Below are 25,712 nucleotides of genomic sequence, written 5' to 3' on the forward strand. Positions count from 1 at the left end.
GAAGCGGTTGCTCGTAGGAGCCTTGGTGATCTCGATGGAGAGGGTCAGGAGGGCTACGGGACTGTCAGCACATCAGAGAAGGGCTCCCAGAAGGCAAGGGAAGGTGTAGGCACTGAGGAAAAAGCCAACCCATTTCCCAGATGCTGCCCCTGGAGGGCCAGGCTCAGATCTAGAGTTTCTGCCTCTGCTCTGTCCCCTGCCCCCATGGGCCATCCGCAGGGTGGAAGAGGGTGCCATTGACCCAGCAGCCCCCAGGACGGCTGCGGAACGGTGCCCACCCCCTGCTTGCGTTCCGCCCTCCCCGCAGCCCCCCTCCCCTCGCTCACTGCCACCTCTCCTTCGCAGTGGAAGAAGCACTGGTTCGTGCTGACAGATTCAAGCCTGAAGTACTACAGGGATTCCACCGCTGAGGAGGTGAGACCATGTGGGAAGGCTCCCTGCCCCCATCAAGCGCTGGGGGGCCCTGGAAGGGGATTGGGGGGCCTGGGCGGGGGGAGTGGAAGGCATGGACCATTGTGGGCCTCCCTGCCGCAGGCCGATGAGCTGGATGGCGAGATCGACCTGCGCTCGTGCACGGACGTCACCGAGTATGCGGTGCAGCGTAACTACGGCTTCCAGATCCATGTGAGCTGCCGTGCCGCTGGGGTGCCATGGGCGGGGTGACGGGCTTCACGCTTGCCTCCTGTCACTCACTGACCTAGAGACCCTGGCCTTAGAGCCAGTCGGAAGCGCTGCTGCCGACACCAGGCATATCTGGGGAGGCCCCAGATGTCATTGGTGGGAGAGGGAGGGTGGAATGTTCGGGAGATCTTGGAGCCAGCTAGTGGAGGGGAGCTTGGGCACCCTCCCCTCATCCCTAGGTGTGGGACCTTAGGTTCCTTTCTGGGGGGAAAGGGCCAGCCTCCCCGGGGTGCACAGTGGCGAGGGAGCAGAGTGGGGGTGGGGCGGGCCACGTGGCAACCTGCCCGTGGGGTGGACTTGCAGACCAAGGACGCTGTCTACACGTTGTCGGCCATGACCTCGGGGATCCGGCGAAACTGGATTGAGGCTCTGAGGAAGACCGTGCGACCCACCTCTGCCCCAGATGTCACCAAGTACGTGCCGAGCTGGCCTGGGACCTTGAGGGAGGCACCTAGCCCTGCATCCCTGAGGGGACGGCACACAGCGGAGGGCCCGGCTGTAGCTCCGGGGCCTCCATTTCTCCGTCAACAAAATGGGGAGGGGGCAAGGAGCATTCTTGGCGCTCACCCAAAAATACTTGGAGGATTTGAGGTTTGACTGCCATCCCTTTATAGTCCCCCGCATCCTGAAAGGGGAGGAGGGGCCTTGACTGTCCGGAGAACATGCCAGTGAGTCAGAGGCCACCGCTAGGTGGCTGATTGTCTGAGAGCCATGGGAGCTGTGTCTAAGCCTGTGCTAGGGACAGGGTGTGGTTAGGTGGTCCAGATGCGGCGCTCACCCCGCTGGAGGTCGCCTTGCCTGGAGGGTAGGAGGACTGAGTGAGTGGCTGGCAGAGCCCCCTCCCACCCCCCCCACGGTATAAACCCTCGCTGCCCCCGGGGGGGGGGCTGGGAATCGCAGCTGCTAGACAGCAGGAATGGTGCGTGGTACTGGGGGGCCCAAGCATGAGCCCCCCAGCTTGGCCGTTCCTTGGCTGTTCAACCCCAGGCCAGTGACTTTCTTGTCTGAGCGTCCGATGCCTCATCTGTCACGCCGAGCGTGTGACGCCTGCCTCGGGAGGGATGTGCGCGGAAGCCCTCTGTGGACTCTCGAGCGCGATGCGGCTGGACTCAGAGTTAGTCTGTAGGCTCAGCTGCTGTAACAAAGAAGCCCCAAACACAGTGGCATAAGTAAGGGAGAGCTTTCTTTCTCTCTCCAGAACAATCTAGAAGTGTGTGATCCAGACCTGTAGGGGCAGCTCTGTGGCCCACAGCTCACACCTCTGTGTGTGGCTCGGTTCTCACGGAGTCCCAGCCAGGAGCCCGGCCAGGGCATGGGGCTTGAAAGGGGGCCACCTCTCACAGCACTGGGCGGAATGTAGTCACATGGCCATGTGGCTGCAAGGGTTGCTGGGGGGGTGTCGTTTTTGGCCGGCCGACTATGTACCCAGCTATTACTAATGGAGGAGGGGGAGGACTGCCACAGTTGGTGCTCTGTGCACCCAGAGGTCACTGCCCACCTCATCAACACTGTTGACCTCATCTTCCCTGTTCCACTGTGAGCCCCTTGGGCCCAGGACCTTGCCTTACACCACACTTATGGTCATAATTCTCTGATCACCGTTGGCGAAGGGCTTCTGGTTGCTTTACACACTTTCACTCACCTGGTCCTCGCATCCATCCCATGAGAGGCATGTTGGCCTGTGTTACAGAGGAGGTCGCTGGGGGCCAAAGAGGGAACCCCCCTGTCCTGCCTCTGCTGCTAAGCGCTGGCCCTGGGATGCTTCCCAGGGTCTGTTAATGATAACGCTCTAGTCCTAAGCTCTAGATGGGGGTCTGGCCCCGGCCCCCGGGTGGCACTCCAGAAGTGCTTGTTTGGGGACCGACCGGACAAGGGCCCGTCTGACGAGGCTCTGCTGGCATCCTAGGCTCTCGGACTGCAATAAGGAGAACACGCTCCACGGCTACAGCACCCAGAAGGGCTCCCTGAAGGCAGGGGAGCAGCGGGGGGGCTCTGAGGTCATCGGTCGGGGCAGCCTGCGGAAGGCGGACGGGCAGCGGCAGTCCCTGGACTACGTGGAGCTCTCCCCACTGACTCAGGGCCCCCCGCAGCGGGCCCGCACCCCGGCCCGCACTCTCGACCGCCCGGCCAAGCAGGAGGAGCTGGAGCGGGACCTGGCCCAGCGCTCCGAGGAGCGGCGCAAGTGGTTTGAGGCCACGGACAGCCGGCCCCCGGAGACCGCTGGTGGCGAGGGGCCGCGCCGGGGCCTGGGTGCCCCCCTGACTGAGGACCAGCAGAGCCGGCTCAGTGAGGAGATTGAGAAGAAGTGGCAGGAGCTGGAGAAGCTGCCCTTGCGGGAGAACAGGCGGGTGCCTCTCACCGCCCTGCTCAACCAAAGCCGTGGGGAGCGCCGGGGCCCTCCAGGTGACAGCCACGAGGCCCTGGAGAAGGAGGTAGGCGTCATCACTGGCCTCCGGGAGCCCCCTCACCCCACCAGCGCCCCTCCTATGCCTGCAGTCACAGTGTGGCATTTGCCTCGCGTACCTAAAGTGATGGGGAGCTCACCCCCGATTCACTGATACCTCAGACTCTTATGAACTGGAATCTTCTTTCCTGGGCCTTGGTGTTTCTTGTTTTGGGGCATTTTTTTCCTTCTTAGTTTTGTCCTCAGCAACCACAGAGAAGGGAAAAGGAGGGAGAGACCACTTTTTAAGCATCTTCTGTATACATCATCCTAGGCCTTCTTTACCTCTATTGGTTCACGTAATCCTCTGAGCTGTCTCATGGTCCCAGAGGGTAGACCAGGTTACAGTTGTACTAATGGGAAACTGAGGCTCAGAGACCACCTACGTAATGTGATCAGTGTCTGTGGCCACAGTGTCCTGCTCCCAACCCTGTTTAGTCTTCTCTGGGACAAAGTTCTCCTGGGTCACTGACCTGGCCATCCAGGAAACAGCTGGAATGTCCCCTTTGCCTGCATTCCCGCCACGGGCTGCTTCCCCTGCTCAAACCTAAAGCTCCTCATTGCCTCCCAGCACCCCCTTCCCGGCTTCCAGGTTCCCACTGACCACCCCCCCCCCCAATCCCCTTGTAGGTCCAGTCTCTTCGCGCCCAGCTGGAGGCATGGCGTCTTCAGGGAGAGGTTCCTCAGGGTGCACCCAGGTCCCAGGAGGACAGCCACATCCCCCCGGGCTACATCTCGCAGGTGAGGCCAAGGGGCTGTTTGGTGGGGGCTGTGGGCAGGCTTCTGGTTGCCGAGGTTTCGGAGAACAGCCGATGTTCTGGAAGTGTCGCAGAACCCGTGTGAGGCATTTGATCTGTATCGTCTCGTTGAATGTACCCCGCAGGTAGACATGATCACTGTGCCCATTTTACAGACAAGCCACTGAGCTCTGAGAGGTTATGGGACTTGCCCGAGGTCACCTGAGCTGCAGATGTCAGAGGTGGGATTTGAGTTCGGTTCCAGCTGACTGCAGGGGCTGTGTGTGAGCCCCCCCGTGACACTCTGCACTTGGACCCCTTCTCCCACGCCATCCGGGGAGGAGAGCCAGTGGACAGTGGGATCCCCAGCGGCAGGCCCCCAGGTCACTGCTGAGGCAGTGAAAATGGGCAGGAAATCCCGCCCGTGCCTGCCAGGCCAAGACCCTGCAGCAGGTGGCTTGCGAGATGTGGGACCCTCCAGCGGCCCCCAGGGGACGCTCGGTCTGCGTTCTCAGCTAAGGCTGATTTGTTCCTCTGGGGACATTTGGCCGTGGCTTACTATCAATTTTACTCGTATAAAAGATGTTTAGGACACAGCGTACAAATAGAAAAGATATCGCTTTTCTTGGGAGCTCCATATATAGCTCATTGACATTTCTCCGAATACTTTCACGGGTTTTCCCAAATGCTTGTAGCCTCAGCTAACTGGCAAATGAGGAGTGTTCTAACATGAATGTTGGTTGACAGTTTGGTTCATGTTAATGAGTAAAACGAGAAGACGTATGTCAGAATTTTACTTGGTCGGCATCACGAGTCACTTCTTGGCCGAATTGGAAAATAGTTTTCTTTTGAGAATATTCTATTTAGAGTATTTTCTCAGGTCTGTGTTCTAGTTACAGTGTGATGGTTATAAATCTGGCAGACTTGGAAGTTTAATCTGCCTTACTAGCATTTTCTCAGCCCTTGCTTAAGTCCAGACAATCAGCAAAACCATAAACCAAGCCCTGATTTGTAATGTTTACCAATTTCCGCGGTGTAAATACTCCCACTATGGCTGATGTCCCTGAACACCGAATTGGGAAGATATATGTGGACAGAGTTATAGAGCGTTGCCACCAGACAAGATACGGAAGACGTAAATAAACTCAAGAGCACAGGGGCGCCCGGCGGGCGCAGTCGGTGGAGCGAGCGACTCTTGATCTCGGGTCGTGAGTTCCAGCCCCACGTTGGGTGTAGAGATGGCTTAAAAATAAAATCTTTAAAAAAAACCCCCAAACTCAAGAGCTTAGACAATAATAAAATGCAGTGAAATAATTAGAAAGTGATGAATTTTGAGTATCACCTTTGTTTTCACTGTAGTTAATTTTAAGTTTATATAATTTAACTTTTTAAATGGCTGCGCTTCACACCCATGTCACAAAATCGTGAAAAATACGACGATCCGTTGCCTCCAGTTGGCACGCCATTGCCTGAAGTAGAAGAGACTGCCGGGATCCTAGGCGGGGCAGGGGGGCCTTCTAGCGGGGCAGGGGGGCCTTCTAGAAGTTCCGGGTTGGAGGTGGCTGTGCGGGGCACCCAGGAAGGCACTGGTTTTGGGGTGGGGGCACGGGCTGGGGCGGGAGGTGGGGGGCTGGTAGGTGTCTACAGTGGAGACCTCCGGCAGCCAAGGAGTTGGGATCTCATTCCGCAGACCTGAGGGGGCTTGGGGGTCTGACAATGACATCAGGAAGGTGGTGTGGGGGTGGAGGGGGACCTGGGAGGGGGCAAGGATGGTGTCAGGAGCTAGGACAGGGGCTGGAGGAGCGAGGGCTGCAGGAGGGTGTGTGCAGGGAGGAGAGGTGAGGACTGGGTGACTGGGCCCAAGGAAGTGAGAGGGGAGCCCCCAGGGGCCTTGAGGCTGGGCCACCATCCAAGGCCAGGAGCCCTCTGGGGTAGAGCATTTAGCTGAAGGGAGACCAGGGCACAGGGGAGTTGGGACCTGCGGGGGTGGGGTGGGGTGGGGCTAGCTTTGGGGTCACCTGGTGTGGGGAGGGGAGTGGAGCAGGGGAGGGGGGAGGGACCAGTGTTGTCAAAGGCACCCTTGAGGCCAGAGAAGGAGTGGGTGGGACATCTTCAGGCTGGGTGAGGCCCCACACCAGGGCCTGAGGCAGCTGGGACACCCCTCAGAGACCCCCAACCAGAGGGCTTCAAAGTGTACTCAGAGCCCTTGGACACCCCAGGGGCTGCCTTTCTGGGTGGTTCCATTCACAGCCATCGGTATCTGGTATCCGAGCAGCCTCATCTGTCTGTTTTACTGTTAGAACCTGCATTAGATTTCTTTTGGGAAAAGATTTGTCACTAAAATGAAGGTTGGAAAGCACTGCTCTGATTGCTCAGCGTACGGGTGGGGAAACAGGCATGGAGAGGTGCTGAGACCTTCCTGCGTCTGCAGTCCAGGCTTCCTGGTCCCCATGGGGCCACTGGGCACACAAAGGGCTGTCAGCCATTTCATCCAGTTAGGTTGGGATGGGCAGGGGTGCAAATAGAATTGGGGGGGCGGAGGTGAGAAGGGAATGATAAGGAAACAGAGCCGAAGACGAAGACGGGTGGAGGAGGGGCCCTAGAGGTGGAGGGCGCCAGAGAAGAGAAGCTGAGCCATCTGGCTTAGGAGGAGGTGGCTGGGGATTCAGCGGGCCCTGGAGAGTGACGGCTGGGGAGGGATTCCCCAGCCTGATACCTTCGTCTGCATGGGCGCCCCCCTTTCAGCTTGTGGGGCTTGCCACATAGGACAGAGCAACTAGGGGGTCTGGGGCTTCACCCGCCGGGCCTCCAGAACGTTCTCTGGCCTCCTTCCCACTTATTGCGGGAGTAATGGGCATTTCTTGATCTACTTTGATCCATGTCAGAGGCGGCCGTTCGACACCGTGGGCCTCCCAAAGATACAGCAGAGAGAGCGGTGTTTGGCCTTCTAGGAGCCCCTTCTTCCTCTTGGGCTGGTTCCTGCCTCTGGACCCCCTAGTAGCTGCCAGGTCTGCCTGCCCCATCTGGCCCTGTAAGGACAGCTGTCCCCACCCCCTATGTTGCTCCCATTTCTATAGGTGGGCTTATCTTAGGGACCCCCATGAGTTGGTCTTATGGGCCTGTCTTATGAGGCTCAGAGTGGGGAAGAGGCTCATTCGAGTTCCCTCTGGTACAGGGAGGGTCAGGACCCACTGTGTGGAATTCCAAAGCAATGTCATTGTGACTGGAAGGACACAGGACAGATGCAGAGGGAGAGACGTTACCTACCCCCCACTCAGAACAGCTGGCCCTTCCCCCAGACTGGTCCTTGTAGCCCCCTGGTGCACCTGCTGGAGAGGTGGGAGTCAGTCCCCCCACACCATGAGGGGCCCTATGGCATGGGGGGGATATACTCTCTTATCTGACCCTCGGCTTCAATTTCTTCCAGGGCTCTTCCCCTTTCCTTTCCTGTGATCTTAAATTTAATTACATAATATGTTAACATTTTCAAAAATAATTCAGTCTAATCAAAAGGTTAGAAATAAACACGTGAGCTCTGCCTCCCCTGCCCCCCACCTCCCACCCCCACCCCCACCCAGGGGTTACCTTGGTCACCATCCCTAGAGTTTCCTGTTGCTGTTGGAACAAATCACTACAACCTTAAATAACACGAGTGTATTATCTCACGGATTTGAAAGGGAGCAGCCTAACCGGGGTCTCTCTGGGCTCAAATCCTTTCCGTGGGCTTCGCATGGGACCCATTTCGTCGCCCTTTCCGGTGGCCTGTGGCCACCAGCCTTCCTGGGCTTCTGGCCCCGTCCTTCGTCTGCAAAGCCTGCAGTGGAGAGTCTGGCCCCTTCACTTCCTGTCACTGACCTTTTGTGGTCACTTCTCCCTCTCTGCCCTCCTGCCTCCACTTCCACATCCCAGGACCCCGTGACTCCATCCGGCCCAGGGGATAATCCAGGATAGTCTCCCTATTTTAGGGTCAACTGATTAGCAACTTCAGTGCCCCACGGCCACGTAAGGTAACATATTCAGAGGTTCTAGGGAGTAGGCCGTGGGCATCTCTGGGCGCCGCTACTCTGCCCCCCCCCCACGGCATCCTCCCATACCCTTCACTGTGTTTGACACTCGTGGACTTGGATGCGTGGCCCTGTGTTGTTCCTGTGAGTGGGATCGCACAATACATGTTGGCAGAGACCAGCTTGAGTCCCCTAACTTTCGGGACGCCTTTCCATGGCCGTCCGCGTGGGCAGCTCTGTCCTTCACCATCTGCCCCGGGGGCCTTTGTAAGGCTCGGTCCCATCATTTAGTTAAGGGCTCCCCTGTTAGGTGTTGTTTCCGGTTTTCATCTCTTACCGGCCTTACCATAGGGAATACCCCTGTCCGAGAGTCTTTGCCCACATGTGACTTTCTGTGGGGTCAACAGGGGGTTACTAAAAATGTGATGATGCCACGAGCTCCCCCCCCGCCCACCTGTCGCAGGCAGCTCCCAAGCAGCGCGCATTACCAGTCCTGTAAACGCTTGCCACTCTTGTCTACAGGCCCTATTTGGTGATGTCATCAATTTCAGCTCACTTACTCAGCACCTGCCACGTGTTAGGCTCTGGTCCGGACCCCGGGGAGCTCCGAGCCGGATCAGGTCTTCCCTGTCTGGCAGAGGCAGAGCCTTCAGAGGCAGGGGAGAGGCTGTTCAGAGATAGAGCAGGGAGGACATTAAGCTGGACTGCAGGCCAAGTTCGTTATTCTGGAAGAGAAAGTTGCAGAAGAACGTTCCAGGCAGAGGGCTTAGCCTTAGCTAAAGCTCAGAGCTCTGACCATGCCATGAATTATTTCGCCTATCTGGAGTTCCTTGGTGGGGAAAGGCCCAGCCTGAGGCCACGAGGGTCAGACACGGGAGCAGGGACTTGAGCCCGCGGGATAGGACCCTCCGAAGGGACGGAAGCAGGAGAGTGGCAGGCTGAGGTTTGTGGATCGGGGGAGCAGGGGCAGGTGTGGTTGGTGGTGCGGGGCTCCAGGGAGGAGAGGTGGACGCGGCCGGTGCGGGGGCTGGCCTGCCCTTGACGCCCACCGCCTGGGGCGGGGGAAGGGCCACCATCCGGGCCTGGGGGCGGCCCGGGACCCAGCTGGCCTCCGCCCGCAGGAAGCGTGTGAGCGCAGCCTGGCGGCGATGGAGTCCTCGCACCAGCAGGTGATGGAGGAGCTGCAGCGGCACCACGAGCGCGAGCTGCAGCGGCTGCAGCAGGAGAAGGAGTGGCTGCTGGCTGAGGAGACGGCGGCCACGGCCTCAGGTGAGGACCCCGGGCCCCGCGAGCCTCCCGCTGCGGCTCCTCGGCTGATGTTGGGGAGGACTTTAAATAAGAGGTGGGGGTCTCAGTGCCAGACTTGGGAAAAGGGACCAGGAGGGGGGTGGAGCCCCCAGAACTGGCCTCTGCTCCTAATTGAGAAGGGGAAACTGAGGCAGTAAAAGCCCCCACCCCCACCCGCATGTCCTTCTGGGTTGGGACTCCTGTCCCTCAGGGGCGCGCAGCCACTGGGGATCTCACCCCAGCCCGCACGCACACACTGAGCTCCAGCTCCATGCGCAGGTGTGCGCCGTTCGCTAGGGTAGAGACTGGTCAGCGGCGGACCAGGTTGGGGGGGGGCGGGGGAGAGGACCAGGCCCTGGGGAGGGCAGGAGCAAAGCTGTGAGCTGTTGCTGAGCCCTGTTCCCCACGCGAGCACCCTTAGCTCTTTGCAGTGCCTGACGGACGGACCCTATTTCACAGATGAGGAAACTGGGGCTCAGAAAGGTTAATGACTCGTCCCAGATGGCACGGCTTGGGGATGGCAGACCCGGAGTTGGGGCTCAGAGCACCCTGTCTGCGGAGTGGGGCCCTGAACCCCACCCTCTGCTCTCCCAAGCCAGAAACAGGAGTGCCCACGATGTTGGACATCTCCCTCCCTCACCGTGTTCCCTGCGCACCTCCCGTGTGTGCCCGGCACATCCGTAGGCACTCCCACGGGGTGTGCAGAGTCATAACAGTGATGAGAGAAGTCACTTGATCTAGAACTTCCCGCCTCCCAGCGCCGTGTCCCGTGCTTCACGCACTCACGCCGACGGCCCCTCATCCCAAACCCCGGAGCCAGCGTGTCCTGCATTTTAAGAAGATAACCTAGTGCGCCGGTTAGATACCCTTCCCAGCAGAGTCAGGGCTCTTCCCTGAAATCTAGTGCTATGGTTTTCATGGTGGAACTTCTCAGAGTTATGCTTAAGTGGGCTACGGATGCAGGTAGCCTTGCGTCTGTTCAGGTCAGGGATTGCCACCGAAAGAGTTATGAAAAACTTCCAGTGTTCTGAGCCTTTGGATTTTAGAATTATGGATAAGATTATGGACGAGGGCTTGTTTAATCCTCCCAACCACCCTGTGTGAGTGTGAAAGCACTTAGTCCTTGGTTGCTCACAGTCTGAAAAACAAGCCAGCACGAGCTCTCTCTGTATCTGCTCTGGGCCGGGCGTGGCTCTGAATGCTCTACACACATATTCCAGTAACCCACGAGAGAAGGTGCTGTTGTTCTCCCTGTTTTCCAGCAAGGGACCCGAGGCACAGGAGGGTTAAGTCCCCTGCGAAAAGTTGCACAGACTTGTGCCAGCTGCAGTCCCTGCACTGGGTATGATCAGTGGGCTGGGCAAGGGAGCCCAGCCTTGTGAAAGAACCCTCCAGGCCCTGCAGGGGTGGTGGGCTGTGTGGGATCCCACCCGGACGTCACTGACAAGAGGTACCAGTGGTCAGATACTGATGTCTCCCAGCACTGTCCCACCGCAGCAGACAGGGATTGGTATCCTCCCTTGATAGACAGGCTCAGAGAGGTCGAGCAACTTACCCAAAGCCACTCCATTCCTGATATGCGCTGGTTCAGTGCTCTTTGCTGCCGTCTGCATGGTGCACGTGGGGCCTTGGAGGAGGTGGAGCTTGCTGCTGCTGGCCCCTCGCCAAGCTCCCCTCATGCCTCTGCCCTGCTTGCAGCCATCGAGGCCATGAAGAAGGCCTACCAGGAGGAGCTGAGCCGGGAACTGAGCAAGACGCGGAGCCTCCAGCAGGGCCCGGATGGCCTTCGCAAGCAGCACCAGTAAGATGGCACCCGGACTCTGGGGTCTATGGGCTGGGCCTCATTCTGAGCTAGGGGCTGCCCACCCTGGTGTTTATAAGGTGGGAACCCCATGCCAGTTGACATAGATAGTTCCTTAGGCCCCTTCTTATCCAGCTGGTCTCAGCCTCCACCTCCTCTTCTGGTTAGTGTCCCCTAGAGCTGGGCTGCAGTACTACCCTTGGCCAGTAGGTGTCCCTCCCCACCGCAGAGGACCTTTCTGGAGTGTTAGGGCTGTAGAGGCCTTTGAGGCTTAACCCACCCACCTCCTTATTGAGGAGGCACCTGCAGCCCAAAGAGGCGGTCGCCAGTTCACAGCCCGCAGTGGGCTGAAGGCAGAGCCAGAGCAGGAACCTGGAGTCCTGAGCTGCTTTGAGTCTGTCTTGAGCCGCATCCCACGCCGTCGCTGCCCTCCTCTGCCCCGGGCAGGTCAGACGTGGCGGCGCTGAAGCGGGAGCTGCAGGTGCTGTCGGAGCAGTACTCGCAGAAGTGTCTGGAGATCGGGGCCCTGACGCGGCAGGCCGAGGAACGGGAGCACACGCTGCGGCGCTGCCAGCAGGAGGGCCAGGAGCTGCTGCGTCACAACCAGGTGAGCCTGGCCCAGTCTCGGGGGTCGGGGGCGCGGCGGTCTGGCGTCCCCACATCCCCGCGCTGACCGTCCCGTGCCTCCCAGGAGCTGCACGCCCGCCTTTCAGAGGAGATCGACCGGCTGCGTGGCTTCATTGCCTCCCAGGGCACGGGGGACGGCTGTGGGCGCGGCAGCGAGCGGAGCTCCTGTGAGCTGGAGGTGAGCTGGGACGGGCACCTGTGACAAAGCCACCGCCAGCGTCCAGCCCTCCTGTGGGGGGCCTACCACCTAGCTGCTGGGTGACCATGGCAAGTCACCCCACCATGCTGAGCCCCAGGAGCGCATCTGTGAAAGGAGGCTAGCGTCCCCCTTACTGGGACAAGTTGGAGTGAGAACATGTGTGTGATCCCAGGATCCCCTAATGTTTTATTTTTTATTATTATTTTATTTTATTTTACAAACATTTATACATGGCTTTACTGTGTGTCTGGAATGTCGGTAAGTCCTTCATATCTGTTAACTCACTGAATCTTCATAACAGTTCTACGAGGTAGATATCGTTACTGTCCCAGTTTACAGATGAGGACACTGAGATGCAGGGAGGTCAGGGACCTTGCCCGAGGTCTCGCGGCCAGTCAGCGCAGGAGTCGGGGCTGGAACCTGGCAGTCTGGCTCCAGGGTCGAAGCTCTTAAGCCTCCCCAGTTCTGGCCGAACTTGTCTCCGATTTGGTCAAGTCAGAATAGCAAACCCTGTCCCTCAGGGTTTGGGGAGGGGTTCTTGAGGTATTTCACAGGGAGGCCTGCCCTCTCTGGCTCCCTTTGTCATCTGTTTGCCCTCAAGTTGAGGGCCGGGTGCTGTGTTGGGACCACAGCCGAGGTGATCATGAGACACCCACTCACTGGTATGGACAGAGGTGAGAGCGCAAGGAGAAATCAGGGAGGGCTTCCCGGAGGAGCCTGGCCCTGGGGTGTGGTGGGACTTGGTGCGGGTTGGGAGTTGCGTTCTAAGGGCCCGAGGCAGAGAGAAGCCAGGCTGCAGGGTGCTGTGGCCCTGGGTCAGCCCGGCACCCGTGACCCTAGGTGTTGCTGCGAGTGAAGGAGAACGAGCTCCAGTACCTGAAGAAGGAGGTGCAGTGTCTCCGGGATGAGCTGCAGATGCTGCAGAAGGTAGGGTCCGACTCGGCGCTGGTGGGCGGGGGGCCCCTGGACCCGCCTGCGTGCCCCGTCCTGTGAGCACCCGCTCCGTGCCAGCCGCTCTGCTCACCGCCTCATCCGTGGCTCTCGTTGTGCCTCTCCAAAGACACTGAGGCTAAGGGGGGGAGGGACTTGCCCACGGCCACACTTGCTTTATTGAGTCAGCAGATACGTCCTGAGCACCTGCTGCGTGCCGGGCACTGTGCTTGGCGCTGGGGGGGCAGCCGTGCGGGGGCGCTCTCGTTCCAGTGGGGAGTGGGCTGTGTGGCCGGCAGTGGGGAGGGCAGGATTTGGGCCCAGGGATGTGAGTCTGCGGCCTGCCCGGTGCCGTGTCCCTGTATCTTTGACCCCCGCCCCCGCCGTGTGTTGGTGGCTCCGTGAGGATGTGTGGGTCAGACTCGCAGATGGGCCCCAAGCCCCGAGCCAGGCTGCCCTGGTTCACACCCTGGCTGCTCACTGCCAGGTGGGTTTAGACAAGCCTTCCGCTCCCTGAGCCTCAGCTCCCATCTCCAGGGAAGAAAATGACGCTGGAAGCCGTCACTGGGCCCTGCCGGGAGGGGGCACCCAGGCCCCGGGGTTGCCGAGGGCACACCTGGAGGGACCAGGCCAGGGGCCTGTGGAGGGGCCTGGCGGCTTTGTGCTGGCGGCAGGGAGCATGGTGGGCGTGGGCCGAGGAGGCAGGGCCAGGAAGGGGGGTCGCCGTGCCCTCACGGCCTCTTCTGCGCCCTCGCAGGACAAGCGCTTCACCTCGGGGAAGTACCAGGATGTGTACGTGGAGCTGAACCACATCAAGACCCGGTCGGAGCGGGAGATCGAGCAGCTGAAGGAGCACCTGCGCCTCGCTATGGCCGCCCTGCAGGAGAAGGAGTCCCTGCGCAACAGCCTGGCCGAGTAGAGGTGAGGGCCGAGGGGCGGGCAGGGTCGAGCAGGGGTGAGGCCTAGTGGGGCACCGGGCCCAGCTCCTGGTGCCACCTCACCCGGGACGCTCCTTTCTCGTGGCCTCTGTTTCCCTTTCTGTACATAAATGGGGACGGTGGCACTAGCCACGTGGGCTTGTGGGGGCTGTCGGTGGGTCAGTCGGACTCAGCCAGAGGCTGCTCTGTAAACCGAGCGAGTTTCTGCAGAGGTGGGGAGGCGTGTTCAGGGCCCGATGATTGCCACAGGCCCCCAAGTGACAGCAGGTGCCTCTTAATGCTGTGCCCCACCCGCAGCCCGGGGAGCCCACAGCCCTCATCCGGGCCCCCAGCGCCCCTGGGTGTCTGCGCAAATCCAGCGCTGGCGGCATGGCACGCATCACGGATCGGTGACGGCATTCCTGCCACCGCGTTCCCCACCTCTGACACCACCCACGGAGCTTGGCCCCTGACGTAGTCTCACGCTGTCTTTGATTTCCCAGGCTTCAGAGCGTTCTGTTGCTGCCTCTTCTAGCGCCCCATCCGCGGGGGGCTGCCTACCTCCGCCAGGCCCTCGCGGGCTTCCTGAGGCGGTTGGGAGACCCACGGCGGGGCCAGGCTAGGTGCGGAGAAGCCCCGGGAGCAGCAGCGGGTCTGGCCCCGCCTTCCGGGCCGCCCCTGCCTGGCGACGCCTGCAGCTCCCCGACTCTTGTCTTCCAGGTCCTGGTGGCCCCGCCCCGCGGCAGACCCTCCCCTGGCCTGAGGGGACCAGTCAGTCGCCCTCCTTCCTGCTGGATGGACGTCAGAAGCCAAGCTTTGTCCCCACCCTCTGTGGGCCGCACATGCACTCATACCCACACACACACACACACACACACAGACATACACACCCACACACATGTGCACACACACACACACACACTCTGCGTATCTGAGCGCGCCCCTCGCACTGGGTCTTACCTTGCACCTTCTTTGGGATTTTATATGTGAAGAGATTTTTATATAGATTTTTCCCTTTTTTTTTTTTTTCCAAAACACTTTATACTTTGAAAAAAGCAATTCCTCGTGGCCCTGTGCCTCCATGGCTGGCTCCCCTTCTGGCTCTGGCCGCCTGCTCGGGCTTCTGGGCCCATGGCCCTGCCCCGGGGGTCTCACGGAGGCCGGGCAGCGGCCGTGGCAGGGTGGGCTCTGGTGGCAGAGGCAGGGAGCCGGCCACCCTCTTCCTACCCTACCTCCCACTAACTACTTCCTGCCCTGAGGGGACCCACGTGGACCTTGGGACTCTGGACAGAGGGCCAGATGGGCAGAGGGAGCCGGCAGCTGTCCCTGAGGCCTCACCACCTCCTCCGAGGGGTGCTGGCCGGGGAACGGCTGGAGCTGCCCCACGAAGGCTTCTCTCCTGCCCCATGAGCCTTCTTAACTTAATAAAATGTTCCCGCGGCTCTGGTGTCCAGGATGGCTGGGGCAGGCCGGGTCCTAAAGGCTGGGGCTTCACCACCCACGCCCCCCGCACCCCACCCTTCCTGAAGGGAGGCGTGTGAGCTCTGAGGGCGGAGGCGAGAATCGAGTTGTCTGTCGGGCGACAGCTTTGTACACCACGTGGGGTTTGCAGACCGGCCGCTGCCGCCGTGTCACCAGGGAGCTCCTTAGACATACAAGTCCAGGCCCCACCCCGACCCGCTGAGTCAGAATCTGCCCTATGACACGGACCCCCCCAGTGATTCATGTGCATCTCCGAGTCTGCAAAGGCCTAGAGTGGGCGCTGGGCCTGGGCCTCGGAGACAGGACAGGAGCTGAGGCTCTGCCCCTGATGACCTTAGGCAAGCCACGCCCCCTCTCAAAGGCTTCGTTTGCTTCTCCATCTAATGGGTGCCTTTCGGCCCTAGTCCTGTATTGAGGCTGTGCCCAGAGGTCATGTCCAGCTTTGGACAAGGTTGGGGGGGGTGGACGTGGCCACCCCAGGCTCACCAGGCTGGAGGCCTCATTCCCCAGTGGGCCGGCTGTGCTGCTGCTGAACCTCGTTCCCGGTTGTGGGCCACTGCAAGCCCAGCGCCGGCCGGCCGGTCTGCAGGGCTGTGGGCGAGAAGGGATGACGAGGGGCCCGACCTCGCCCCCCACAGCCTTTCCCATCAGTCCGGCCTGGGTACTGGGGGAGTTGATCAAGGACTGGCCCTGCTCCTGAGGCCACAAAAACAGGGGGGGTCCCAGAGGCTGTAGGCACCCAGAGGAGACCCCGACCCAACCTTCGGGGTAGAAGAGGGCTTTTGGAGGTGACTTTGAAATAGATCTTTTCGAGACAGCAAAATCAGGAAGGACCTTTCCAGTGAGGGAACAGCATGAGTACTTGCCCTATGAGCGTCCCCGGTGTGTTCAGGGAAAGACCGCAGGGGAGCAGCCTTGGAGGCTGTGGGGAAAATGTACCCGTTCCCCGGCCAGCGAAGGGTTTAGGAATGGGCCTGGAAGCAGTTCCAGTCAGTGAGGTCCCGGGGGAAGTCTCGAGTGAGGCTGGAGGGGGGCATCTGGGAGGAGTTCCTTGCTCTTAAAAAAGGGGTACAAGAAAGGGAGTCCTCTCCTGGCCTTGGGACGGTGTTGGGTGAAGTTCCCACGCTGCCACCATTTTGCCTTGTCAATATACCAAAAATGGCCAAGTAGAGGGGCCTGTGGGGGGGCTCGGTCAGTTAGGCATCTGACTCTTGATTTCGGCTCATGACCAGAGCCCAGTTGGGCTCTGCACTCAGCAGGGAGTCTGCTTAATGCTCCCTCTCCCTGCTGGCCAGTGCTCTCTTTCTCTCTCTCAAATAAATCTTTAAAAAAAAAAATGGCCAAGGGGCACCTGAGTGGTTCAGTCGGTTAAGTGTCTGACTTCAGCTCAGGTCATGATCTCATGGTCCAGGGATTGAGCCCCACATTGAGCTCCCTGCTCAGCTGGGAGTCTGCTTCTCCTCCCTCTGCCTTCCACTCCCCCTGCTTATGCTCTCTCTCTGTCAAATAAATAAATAAAATCTTCAAAAAAAAAAAAAAAAAAGGCCAAGTAGAAAGAAGGAAGAACCAGGACCTCAAACCTTCCGATCACCCAGGCTTGGCGCTGCCCTGGTTCGGGCGTTCTTGTCTCAATGAGATAAGGAGCATCCCTGAGCCACTCAGAGAGGGGACATCTGCTGCTGGCCGCCCCAGGATCCAGACAGTTGGCACCAGAGCCCTGCCCGTGCTTGCCATGCTCTGTTGCCTCCCAGCAGCCCTCCTGACATCCTTCCATCCCATCCTCTGCCTCCGCCCCACTCGGGGAGGCCCCCCATCTGGTATCAGGGCTGCGGCCACATCCCCCTCGGTGACTGCCTCCCACCCATCCCCTCCTCAGCAGCCGGGACAAACTAAAACATCAGGCAGCGTGGGGAAGGGTGCTCGCCCTTAGTCATCTAAAAACAGGGGCCTCGCCCTCCCCTCTACGAGAAGAACTCCAGTTCAAGGGCCAACGATGCCGAGTGTCCGCGGGGACGTGGAGAACCGGGATTTTCACGCACTGCCCGCGAGAGCGGTCTAACCGCTGTGGGAGCCCGGCGGTCTCTTCATGAAGTGTGACCAGCTCTTCCGCTCCTGCGGATACACCCGAGGGAAATGAGCGCTCGAGTCTGTGGAATGACCGGTACAGGAACGTTCCTGCCGACTTCGCCATAGCCCAGATCGGAAAACCGTGCAAACGTCCGAATGAATGAGTAGACGGTGGGATGTTCATACCTCGGGATACTACACGGTCATAGAAAAGAATGACTGCTCTGCACACAAAAAAACCATGGACGAATCTTCCAGATAATGTTGAGTAAAAGAAGCCAGACCCCATAGAGCACATGCTGTACGATTGCGTTTATGTGAAGTTCAAGGACTGGCAAATCTGTCGCTGTGGGGATGGGCATCGGAATGGTGGGGTCCTCTGGGCCGAGGCAGGGGGCGGACACGGGCTAGCAGTGAGCACAAGGGAAGTTTCTGGGGTGCCAGGAATGTTCTAGATCTTGGTCTAGGTGGTGGTCACAGGGGTGTATATGCTGTACATTTCCAATGATGTGTGCATTTGACTGCGTGTGAGCCCTGTCTCAGTGGGAAAGCTGGGGTTCCAGTGGGTGCCCAGGTGAGCTGCCCTGGAGAAAATTCAGTGACCTGTCACACAGGGAATTTGGACTAAACCATGTGACGGGGCTGCAGGTGTGGTCTCAGGCAGCCAGGCACGTGCTGTGGAAAGAGCAGAGGCTGAGGTACCGGACAAACCCTCCCGGGTTCGAACCCCAGCTGCTGCCTCCAGCTGGCTACACGAATCTCACTGAGTCACATCCCTCTCTGGGCTTTATTTCCCCACCTGTTAAATGGGGCAATAATGTCTACCCCGGAGTGCTGGTCAGGTGCTAACTTGCCAAGTGTTTCAACGATCTGTTATGGTTTAACCAATTACCACAGACTTCATGGCTTAGAACAAGCTTTTTTATGATCACTTGTGGTCCTGTGGATGGACTGGGCTCAACTGGGCAGTTGTCATGGTGTCTTTTTTTTGCAGCTGCTGTCAAATGGAGGCTGGGCTGGAGTCATTTGAAGGCTCCATTGGGTTGGACATCCAAGATGGCTTCTTCACTCATCAGTCTGCAGCCTCAGCTGGGTGGCCGTGACAGCTGGCGGGGGAGGGGGGGGCCACCGGACAGCTCTCTCCCTTTCTCCACATGGCCACTTCACGTGGCTAGCTTGGGCTTCCTCACAGCATGGCGGCCTTGGTGCAGTCTGTAGTCTGACTTCTTCCATGGTAGTTGACTTCCTTGAGAGAGAGTTTCAAGAGACCCAGGTGCAATCTACAAACTTCCTATGACTGAGGCTTGGAAGTGCTGCGGTATCACCTCTATCACAGTAGCCAAAAACAAGTCATGGAGAGGCGCCTGGGTGGCTCAGTCGGTTAAGCGTCTGCCTTCGGCTCAGGTCATGATCCTAGGGTCCTGGGATCGAGTGCCACATCGGGCTCCCTGCTCAGTGGGGAGTCTGCTTCTCCTTCTCCCTCTGCCGCTCCCCCTGCATGTGCCCTCTCCCTCTGTCTGTTGAATAAATAAAATCTAAAAAAAAAAAAAAAAAAAAAATCACAGGGCCAGCCCAGATTCAAGGGGAGAGGACAGCACCAGGGCATGAATGCTGGAAGTGGTTCATTGGGCGCCATCTTTCTTCCCCACTCCTGCTTCTCCCCCTCCCTCTCCAGCTCCTACTTCCCGGTCTCCTTTGTAGCGTTCTGTTCTTCCACGCAGCCCTATAATTTTGGAGTTCCCAGGGGTCTGTTCCCCAGTTCTCCTGCTGCCTTCTACCTGTTCTCCCGTGACAACCTGGACAGCTCATCCTTGGCTTTTGCCTGTGTCTAGCCCAGATTTTTCTCAGGAACTCCAGCCCTGAGCAGCCTCCATCTCAAGGCCACGGTCAAGGCTTTGTCTTCCCTCCAACCTGCTGCTCTTTGGTTAGTTACAAGGAGCCACGACCAGCACAGAGGATGCAGCAGACTGGGCCTGAGAGATCAGGGGAAGCTTCTTGGAGGAGGGGGTGCTGGAGCTGAGCAGGAGCCAGCTAGGCCAGGAGGACAGAGAGCGTATTCCAGGTCGGTGAACATCACGTGCAAAGGCACTTGGGAAAGTAAAACCCATTCCGGGGCAGGGCAGGTGGGTTTGGCTAGAAGGATGCATAGACGGATCTGAGACGAACCCAGAGGGGCAGGCCAGAGCTAGAATCGGATCTGTAAGGACAGTAGGAACAATGGGTCCAAGCTCTAACTTCATTCTTAACCCAGTGGGGCGTCACAGGGGAGTTTTAGGTGGGCGGTGCCCTGGCTCAGGACAGAGGTCTGGGTGAAGATGGGGGTGGGGGTGCCCTCCGCATGTGGACCGTAGTGAAGGCTGCGGGCTGGCCGAGGGGGTGGTATGTAGCACAGGGCGGAGCTGAGGACAGGACCCCCAGGAGCAGCAGAAGGCAGGTCCACAGCAGCCAGAGAACGCGAAAGCTTCCAGAAGGGAGTGGCCAACAGGGGCTGGAAGTAAAGGCCCACAAAGAGGCCACTGAATTTTGTCAGGCCACAGAAGGTAGGAAGCCGTGGGGGTACAGGGTGCTGTTGGAGAGGACAGTTTTGTCACTTCCTTGACGCCAACGAGTGAGACTCTGCCTCCCTTTATGAGCTCCATTCACCCACCCCCCGCGCCATTCGGGGCCCCGAGACCCCCACCCACGTTCAGCCCCAAGGACCTGCTGCTGCTGGGGGGGGGGACAATGTCACCCCACAGTGGCCCCCTCAGGAAGCGCTGTGCGGCCGCCCCTCCCCGCCCCACCCCTTGCAGCCTCCCTCTTCTCCTAGCTGCCCCTGCTCCCAGCCTGGACGCCCCTTCCTCAGCCAGAGCACACCTGCGGGAGGGAGGCAGGAGTGAGATCTCGGTCCGGGGCCCCAACCATCAGCAGCCAGACTCCATCGCCTCCTCACCCCTAGCGCTGCCACGTCTGGCAAGTTCTATAACTTTCCTGTGCTGCAGTATCCTCACCTGCAAGTTGGGGATAATAGTGCACACCTGCAGGACTGCGTGGAGATCCGAAATGAGCTAATACATACGAAAGGCTGAGCGGGGACAGGGCCTCGCAGCCCGACACAAACGTTGCCCCCCGCTCTCACCGTGCTGGCTACCGTTACGGGGGGTTATGAGGATTCACCAAAACAGCAGGAAAATGCGGGGCCGGAATACAGTATTTCAAAACCAGCAGCTATAATTTTACGGTTACTGGTCAGAAGTCAGCTGGACGCCCCCCCCCTCCCCAGGAGGTCTGGCTAAACTCGGTCCAAGCCCCAATTCCACAGCCTGTGAGAGTCCAGACCTCTTCCTTCTGTTTCGGCCGGTTCCCACCTGTTGCTTTTCAGGGTTTTGGTGGGCTTCCTAAGACACAGAGCTGGCCGGCTGGCTGTCGTTGCCCTTCACGAAGGCCTCCCCAGTGCCCTCAAGCCTTGGCACAGGAGCCCCTCAGCCTGCCCCAGCGCCTTTCTCTGTCCCCTCTGGGCTGCAGGCTTCCCCATGAAGGGTCCCCGGCCACGCACTCGATGACTGATCTGAGTCCTGACTCTACCAGGGGAGGGGCAGGGCATGGGCAGGTATGTGTGGAGAAGCGCACTGAGAACAGCGGAGTGCATGGCTGGCACCTCCAGGAAGCCCTCCCAGATACTCCAGAGAGAGAGTCAGCCAGCAAGAGAGGGCACACAAGCAGGGGGAGTAGGAGAGGGAGAAGCAGGCTCCCAGCGGAGGAGCCTGATGTGGGGCTCGATCCCAGGACTCCGGGATCACGCCCTGAGCTGAAGGCAGACGCGTAACGACTGCGCCACCCAGGCGCCCTCCCAGATACTCCAGATGGGGCTGGACGACTGCCCTGGCTTCCCCAGCTCCTTCACTTGACATGTTCTTTCCGTAGGGCTCTCCCAGACTGCGAGAGCCCTGAGGCCAGGGACCAGCTCTGATTCTCTTCAGAGAATTTGGGTCTCAGCCAGATGTGTGTGTTGACTGACTGACTGACCGACTGACCAGAAGCAAGTGGCTACCCAGCCGGGCGCCCTCTAGACAGGGCCCAGCCACAGCCTCAGCCTCCCCAAGCACACCAGGTGGCGATGGGCTGGGTCTCCTCATAAACCAACTGGGAAGCCTGGCAGGCAGCCCGAGGGGCTGGGAGCTGATGGCTTCTGCCACCTCAAAGGGCCGGGGCGGAAGCCTGAGTCATCCCTGTCATCCCAGCGTCCCATCTGGACTTTACGAGGGCCCTGCAGGCGCGGAGGCCCAGGCAGGGAGGGGCCGGCTTTGACGGAGCTCCTGCCTGAGCAAGCGCTCTGGGCAGCCTCCCTGTTCACGCTCCCAAGAACTCTTGGAAGTACGTGCTGCCACCCCATTTACGGAGGAAACTGAGGCTCGGAAAGGGGCCGTGACTCACCAAGGTCAATAATTCCGTGGCTCACCTCTGGGCACATCTGTCTCCAGCACCCGAATCTCCTGCCTCAGCCGCCTCCCCTAACAGTGGTGACATGTGTGCCCGGCCCTGCAGCAAACATTTGCTTTCATGATCTTTTTGTCTCCAGAACAGCCCAGCCAGGGAGCTGCGCGACCGTCCCCCTTTACAGTGGAGGGGGCCGCGACTCAGAGCCGCAAAACGTGTCACCCCGTCACAGAGCTGGTCGGGTCTGTGGGTCTTGATGCACTGGCAGTGGGGGGGCTTCCTGAGCTGACCAAGGCCTTCTCGTTGAAGACCGCTGGTACACCGGGGGCTCTGGGTCCCCTACATGGGTGTAGGTGTGAGGACAGGTCTGGGCGCGCCTCTGCTGGGCGCCTTGGATGACTTCCCCAGTAAAACAGAGCAAGAGCTTCATCCCATGGGGGCCAGGAAGGCTGGGAGCCCCCGGAGATGGCAGGGGGGTGTTCCAATGGTGCCCATGTCATTGGCTGGCCCGCATGCCCTCGTCACCCTGCAGCTCCGGACTCACCCCGCGTGCCGTGGGGGGTGCCAAAGCTCCTGCCGTGTTGCCCCCCATCTAGACCTCCCTCCCCCATCCCTCCACTCCCACGCCAGGCCCGCCCAGCTTGGGACACCCCTAGATGCAGCCGGTTGTCTTCTCCGAGCTCCCTTGCCGGTGGCCAGCTCTGGGGCTCCAGCCCCTCTACCAGCGCAAGGGGGGAGCCTGCCTCCCAGAGATGGTGAGGACACTCTCTGGGTGCTGACTGGGAGAGAGCTCCGAGACGAACTGCGAAGGGAGCAAAGCCGGGCACCCCGCCGGCTGTGGGGTGCAGTACTATTCGTGTAAGAAGGGAAATACAGAGGCACGGATTGGCATATGTGTTTACATACGTTTAAAACCTCTGGCGGGGGGGTTATACACACACAGGGTGAGCAAACCCATTGGAAAGGGGGCCCCAGACATACAAGAAATGGGCACAGTGATTGCTTCAGGGAGGGGACGGGAAGGTGGGGGGACAAAGTGGAGGGACACTTATTTTGAGATTCTATGCGTTCATAGATCCTGAATTGTTTCTCAGGGGCACGTGATATCTACTCCGAAATCAGTTAAAGTTGGGGCGTCTGGGCGGCGCAGTCGGTTAAGCATCCGGCTCTTGGTTTCAGCTCAGGTCATGATCTCAGGGCTGTGGGATCGAGCCCAACGTGGGGCTCCGTGCTCAGCAGGGGGTCTGCTGGAGATCCGTGCTCTCCCTCTGCCCCGCCCCCTGCTCGTTCTCTTTCTCTCTCAAATAGATAAATCTTTAAAAAAATAAGTAAAAGTTAAAAAAAATAATGAAACAGCCCCAGAGGGAGCATGGTATGGGGAAGACAGAGCTGGAGCCTGGTTCCGCGGGTCCCTGCTCCCCTCACTGAGCCTTGAGGCCTCGTGTCCTGCGCACATGAGATGAGATTGATAAATGGGATTCAGCGGGGTCGGGAGGGCGCCGCTTCTGCGCATGCCTGCGGCAGCAACCAGAGTGCCAGCTGTTGTCATTACTGTGAACGTCCTGGTCGGGCCTGTTTCCAGCGCCCGGGTGACACAGACGTGAAGGAACACACCCTCACCCTGCCGAGGACAACAGCGCCGGGGAGGGCTGATGACGCACCTGACCCAGCTGGAGGAGCCAGCGCAGGACGCCGGCAGAGCTGACGCCTGCGCCGGGTCTGCAGAGATAAGTAGGCGCGATCAGGGGCCAGAGGGGAGGAAGGGCGTTCCAGGCTGGGGGGCGCGGGGGGCAGGCTGGACACACCTGTAGCCTCACCACACAAACAGAATGCTAGACACGCGGTCGTGAGCACCTGTGTGCACGCCCAGCCCGTCCCACACGTGCTCCCCCGCCCACCCACGCGGCCCTCGCACCTGCCATCCGGGGCTCCAGGTGCTCGGACTCGGGCTGTGTGTGCAGGGCGGGGCGGCACGGGGGTCCAGGTGTGGGCTACGGACAGACTGCGGACTGCCTGTGTGACCCCAAGCAGGTCACCTAACCTCTCTGTGCCTCAGTTCCCTCCCCTCTAACCTGGGGATCCTAACAGTGGGGGGGACGTCATGAGGTCTGCAGGAGGCCGTTCCCCTACGGTTCACAGGAGACTGTTCAGCAGCTGTTCACTCGTCTGATTTCTAAGGCTCCTATTAATACATTTAAAATACTTAATAATATCCTCGGATATTCATGTTTCATAGTATATGTTCGTGTTCTCCTACATGCACGCCTCGTGTGCATGTATGTATTAGCTATCCACACAGAAGCCTACATGCACCCTTCATGCATCTCACGCACACCCACACGCATGTGTGTGTACACGGGCACACTCACTCCAGCACACACATGCTTTCAGGCGCACACACGCACCCTGTCTACATGCTCATGTGGACTCCGCCCTCTCCTCCCGAGCTGAATGTCCACACAGGGCAGTAAGACAGGTGGTCCCCAGTGTTTCCCCAGGCTGAGCCCGGCCAGTCCCCCAGGCTCCAGGCTGCCTTCCCAGACCCGCTGAGAAGGGCGGACCCAGACTGATGCCAGGAACCACATTCTAGAGCCGCTGGATCAGAGGCTGCTGCTTTGGATGGAGAGAAGGCTCCAGGATCAGAGTGTGTGTTCTTAGCCAGGGAGCCCCTCGAGGGCCAGCACAGGTGTCCCTGCACCCAGCACAGTGCCTGGTGCTGAGCAGAAGGCCCAGCTCATGGGATTATCCATTTCATCTTCATCTCCCCTCTGAGCTGTGAGTTTTGTGAAGATGGGCTCATGAGTGACTTGTCTTTGTCCCCAGAACCAGCTTCTGGCAAAAAGTGGTCATCGGTGAGTGGATTAGCTAGGATATATTTGATTGTGAGAGGCAATGACTATAAAAAAGGACACTTATTTATTTTATGCAGAGAAGTCTGAAGGGAGGGATCCCAGGCTGAGCCATAGTGTCTGGGATCCAGGCTCCTTATATATTTACATCTAGGACCTAGACTCCATCATGCACAGCCTCCATTCACAAATGCACCTCATGGTCCAAGATGGCTGCTCTGGTTCCGCTCAACACATCTGCATCCCAGCCAGCAGGTAGGAGAAGTGAAATGAAGGAGGGACAAAGGGCTTAAGCCGGCTTTCTCTTAAGGAAGCTCTAGCACAACGCTTCCACTTACATTCCTTTGGCCAGAACTTGGGCACATGGCCACGTCTAGCTGCAAAGATGCCGGGAAAGGCAGTCTCACTTTAGGTGGCCGCGTGTTGAGCCAAACATCAGAGGCTGTATCGCTGTGCTCCAAGGGGGACACGGATACTGGCGCCACCATGATCAGGATTTGTGAACTCAGCTAAGATGCAGAGGGCATCTGGGGAATTCTTTATCAACTGCAGTCAGAGAAGGAGGGAGCCCAGGGGTAGCCCAGCCTATGCCTCCTGCGCACAGAGGGCCGGCAAGAACTCTTGCTGCCCAGAGCTCAGAGGATGAGTGAGAAGGGCCAGGAAAAGGCTACAGGTACGCTCTTTAGGCTCCAACCTGTGTTGCTCCTGACCTCAGCACCTCTCACCTGTGTGACCTTGGCCGCACCCCTTCCCTTCTCCGAGCCTCCTCCGCTACCTCATTGATAAGATGGGAAGAACTGCCCCCGCCTCAAAGGAAGATGCTGAAGACGCAGTGGTGTCATAAACACAAGGCTCTTAGGCCCCGAGGGGACCCTCAGAAGACCACCTTTGGGGGGAGCGGGATGGGGCTCCCTGATCCGGCAAGTCTTGGGGAACCGGGGTGGGGCCCGGGCTCAGCCACCAAGGGACCTGGCGTTCTCAGAGTACAGCAGATGCCAGCTTTTTTGCCACTTCTAGTATATTCCCTCTAAGTTTAAACGACTTAGTTACTACACACGTGAGCTACGTGAATTTTTGAAAGTAAGGACGAGCAAAGGAGCTAAAAGAAAAAAGAATCATCAAAAACCCCACCACCCGGAGCTAACCGTTCTTCGTTTGTCAAATACCTTGTCCGCCTGTTCCGTGTCCTGTGCACACACATGACTGTGCACGCTTCGCTACTTCTTTCCACGTAAAATGTATACTTTTTATGGGACCGCACTACACACAGGC

At 59.1% G+C, this 25,712-nt stretch overlaps 1 protein-coding gene across 1 annotated transcript in view; it reads left to right on the top strand.

The window, feature by feature from the left end:
• LOC103676539 (TRIO and F-actin binding protein) overlaps positions 1-15,068 on the top strand; it is a 52,700-nt gene extending 37,632 nt beyond the window's left edge. Inside the window, 12 exon segments of the mRNA XM_040637502.1 lie at positions 346-414; positions 535-624; positions 985-1,094; positions 2,588-3,113; positions 3,755-3,865; positions 8,987-9,134; positions 10,851-10,953; positions 11,401-11,560; positions 11,645-11,758; positions 12,620-12,706; positions 13,467-13,630; positions 14,347-15,068. Coding sequence (XP_040493436.1) covers positions 346-414; positions 535-624; positions 985-1,094; positions 2,588-3,113; positions 3,755-3,865; positions 8,987-9,134; positions 10,851-10,953; positions 11,401-11,560; positions 11,645-11,758; positions 12,620-12,706; positions 13,467-13,628 — 1,680 coding nt within the window. The 3' untranslated portion in view covers positions 13,629-13,630; positions 14,347-15,068.
• The last annotated feature ends 10,644 nt before the right edge of the window (positions 15,069-25,712 follow it).

Source organism: Ursus maritimus, unplaced genomic scaffold (genome assembly GCF_017311325.1).
Source record: "Ursus maritimus isolate PB19 unplaced genomic scaffold, ASM1731132v1 scaffold_21, whole genome shotgun sequence".
Taxonomy (NCBI): domain Eukaryota; kingdom Metazoa; phylum Chordata; class Mammalia; order Carnivora; family Ursidae; genus Ursus; species Ursus maritimus.